General features: G+C 42.9%; 2 protein-coding genes across 4 annotated transcripts in view; one reads left to right on the forward strand and one right to left on the reverse strand.

Annotated features, from left to right (window-relative positions):
* The window catches only part of LOC102193505 (tubulin alpha-1C chain-like), a 2,701-nt gene extending 1,063 nt beyond the window's left edge, over positions 1-1,638 (reverse strand). The window contains exons 1-4 of the mRNA XM_013913799.1: positions 1,532-1,638; positions 668-890; positions 440-588; positions 5-356 (exon numbers count right to left, since the gene is read on the reverse strand). Coding sequence (XP_013769253.1) covers positions 5-356; positions 440-588; positions 668-890; positions 1,532-1,534 — 727 coding nt within the window. The 5' untranslated portion in view covers positions 1,535-1,638. The remainder of the gene's footprint in view (positions 1-4; positions 357-439; positions 589-667; positions 891-1,531) is intronic.
* The window catches only part of LOC102207909 (rhomboid-related protein 4), a 9,257-nt gene that overhangs the window by 2,027 nt on the left and 5,096 nt on the right, over positions 1-2,134 (forward strand). The window lies entirely within an intron of this gene.

The raw sequence follows: 2,134 nt of genomic DNA on the forward strand, positions 1-2,134 counted from the left end.
AAGCGGAGCGAAGCAGTGATGGAGGACACAATCTGGCTGATCAACCTGTTCAGGTTGGTGTAGGAAGGACGCTCGATATCGAGGTTCCTACGGCAGATGTCATAGATTGCCTCGTTATCTACCATGAAGGCACAGTCAGAGTGCTCTAGGGTGGTGTGGGTGGTCAGGATGGCGTTGTAGGGCTCAACCACAGCAGTGGACACTTGGGGAGCTGGGTAGATGGAAAACTCCAGCTTTGACTTCTTGCCGTAGTCGACAGAAAGGCGCTCCATCAGCAGGGAGGTGAAACCAGAGCCGGTCCCACCGCCAAAGCTGTGGAACACCAGGAAGCCCTGAAGACCAGTGCACTGGTCAGCCTGAGGATGGAGAGGGAAAGACAAAGTTCATGCGATACAGTTATCTAGTTTACTTTGTCGATAATGGCTCTGAATTTACCCACCAGTTTGCGAACCCTGTCCAGAACAAGATCAATGATCTCTTTTCCAATGGTATAGTGTCCACGGGCATAATTGTTAGCTGCATCCTCCTTGCCAGTGATCAACTGCTCAGGGTGGAACAGCTGGCGATACGTCCCAGTCCGCACCTCATCTAAGGAAACAGACAGACAGTTATTTAAACTGACTCACATACTGCACTGCTACATTTAGCCAATGGTAACAACGCTTACCGATCACAGTGGGTTCAAGGTCCACGAAAACAGCTCTAGGGACATGCTTTCCAGCTCCAGTCTCACTGAAAAATGTGTTGAAGGAATCATCTCCTCCGCCAATGGTCTTGTCACTGGGCATTTGACCGTCTGGCTGAATGCCATGTTCCAAGCAGTAAAGCTCCCAGCAGGCATTCCCAATCTGGACACCAGCCTGTCCAACGTGGACGGAGATGCATTCACGCTGTGGGAGGGGGGAGTCAATTAGATGTACACCTTTTTCTTTTAGATCAGAGTAAAGGGACACAAATTGAAAAACTGCATACATGGGAACAATGCCAACTACTCCTTGCTTTTGGGCCAAACAGTCTTTAAAAAGTATCTAAATCACAAGCATACTAGTTTTCACTTGACTGTTTTCTCCATACATTGTGTTGCTATGCGACAAATCTTTCCTTCCTTAACTACCGATGACGTACGTGCTGTTGAGATTTCAAAATGTGCGCCCTTTTCACTTGGAATCTATTACTGAAAAAACGCTTTAACGAAACCGAATATTCAAGTGATCGTGAACAAAACAAATCTCTCCGTTCACACTTCAACCACTTTCCCATATCTGATCTGCTCAGCATTTACAAGACACTTACTAAGCCTAAAACACAATAACCCCCCTAATCATTTATATATTTAAACCACACCTCTTGCATAACCATCACAGAGTAAAGTAAATGTCAGTATAGAGACATCATTTTCCCATTTCTACTTTGCAGTTAAAGGCAACACTTCCCTCCTCGCTCCTTAGAACTGGGAGGAGGTCAAAAAATGCGGAAGAAACATATCGCCCGTAACTGACTACTAAAAGTTTGCTTTTACAAGGTTTCTTACCATTTTGCTCTTTGGTGTTTACGCTACAAAATGGCAGAAAAATCTCAGTCTTACAAACCGACCGTTAAGCGTCGACGTAACAGGAAATAATGAAGCAGATGACGCTTTCCCCGCCTAGAGAGGATTGAACCATTTCTTGAACAATAGGGTGGAGGTGGATCACTGGTATGCTTAATTTTAACCCCCCAAAATTTAGAAAAGAAAGTTAACCGGCAGGTTAATTCTGAATAAAGTAAAATAACGTATATAAATTAAAATATAATAATTTAACATTATAATAACTAAAAGCGACATTTTTAGTGAATCTATATCTTTCTTAACCCCCTTAGTTCACAAAGCCTTAGAATCGCTCTGACCACATTTCTATAACGGTTTTTACGTACCGCCCGCTGGATGTTGAACGTAGTCTAACGAGCTTGGGAAAAAAGCGTCTGGACTTCTTTAAGTTTCTTGAAGACGTTTCACCTCTCATCCGATAAGCTTCTTCAGCTCTAAAGTTCTCTTAATTCCATGTATATACTAAGATCACTATCAAGTGGCAAAGTTTGTTTTTAGATTAATTTCAAAACTATAAAGTTTATTCAGACTACTATTACGATCCAT

The sequence above is a fragment of the Pundamilia nyererei genome, unplaced genomic scaffold (genome assembly GCF_000239375.1).
Source record: "Pundamilia nyererei isolate P.nyererei 1_Seehausen unplaced genomic scaffold, PunNye1.0 scaffold00152, whole genome shotgun sequence".
In the NCBI taxonomy this organism is placed as follows: Eukaryota; Metazoa; Chordata; class Actinopteri; order Cichliformes; family Cichlidae; genus Pundamilia; species Pundamilia nyererei.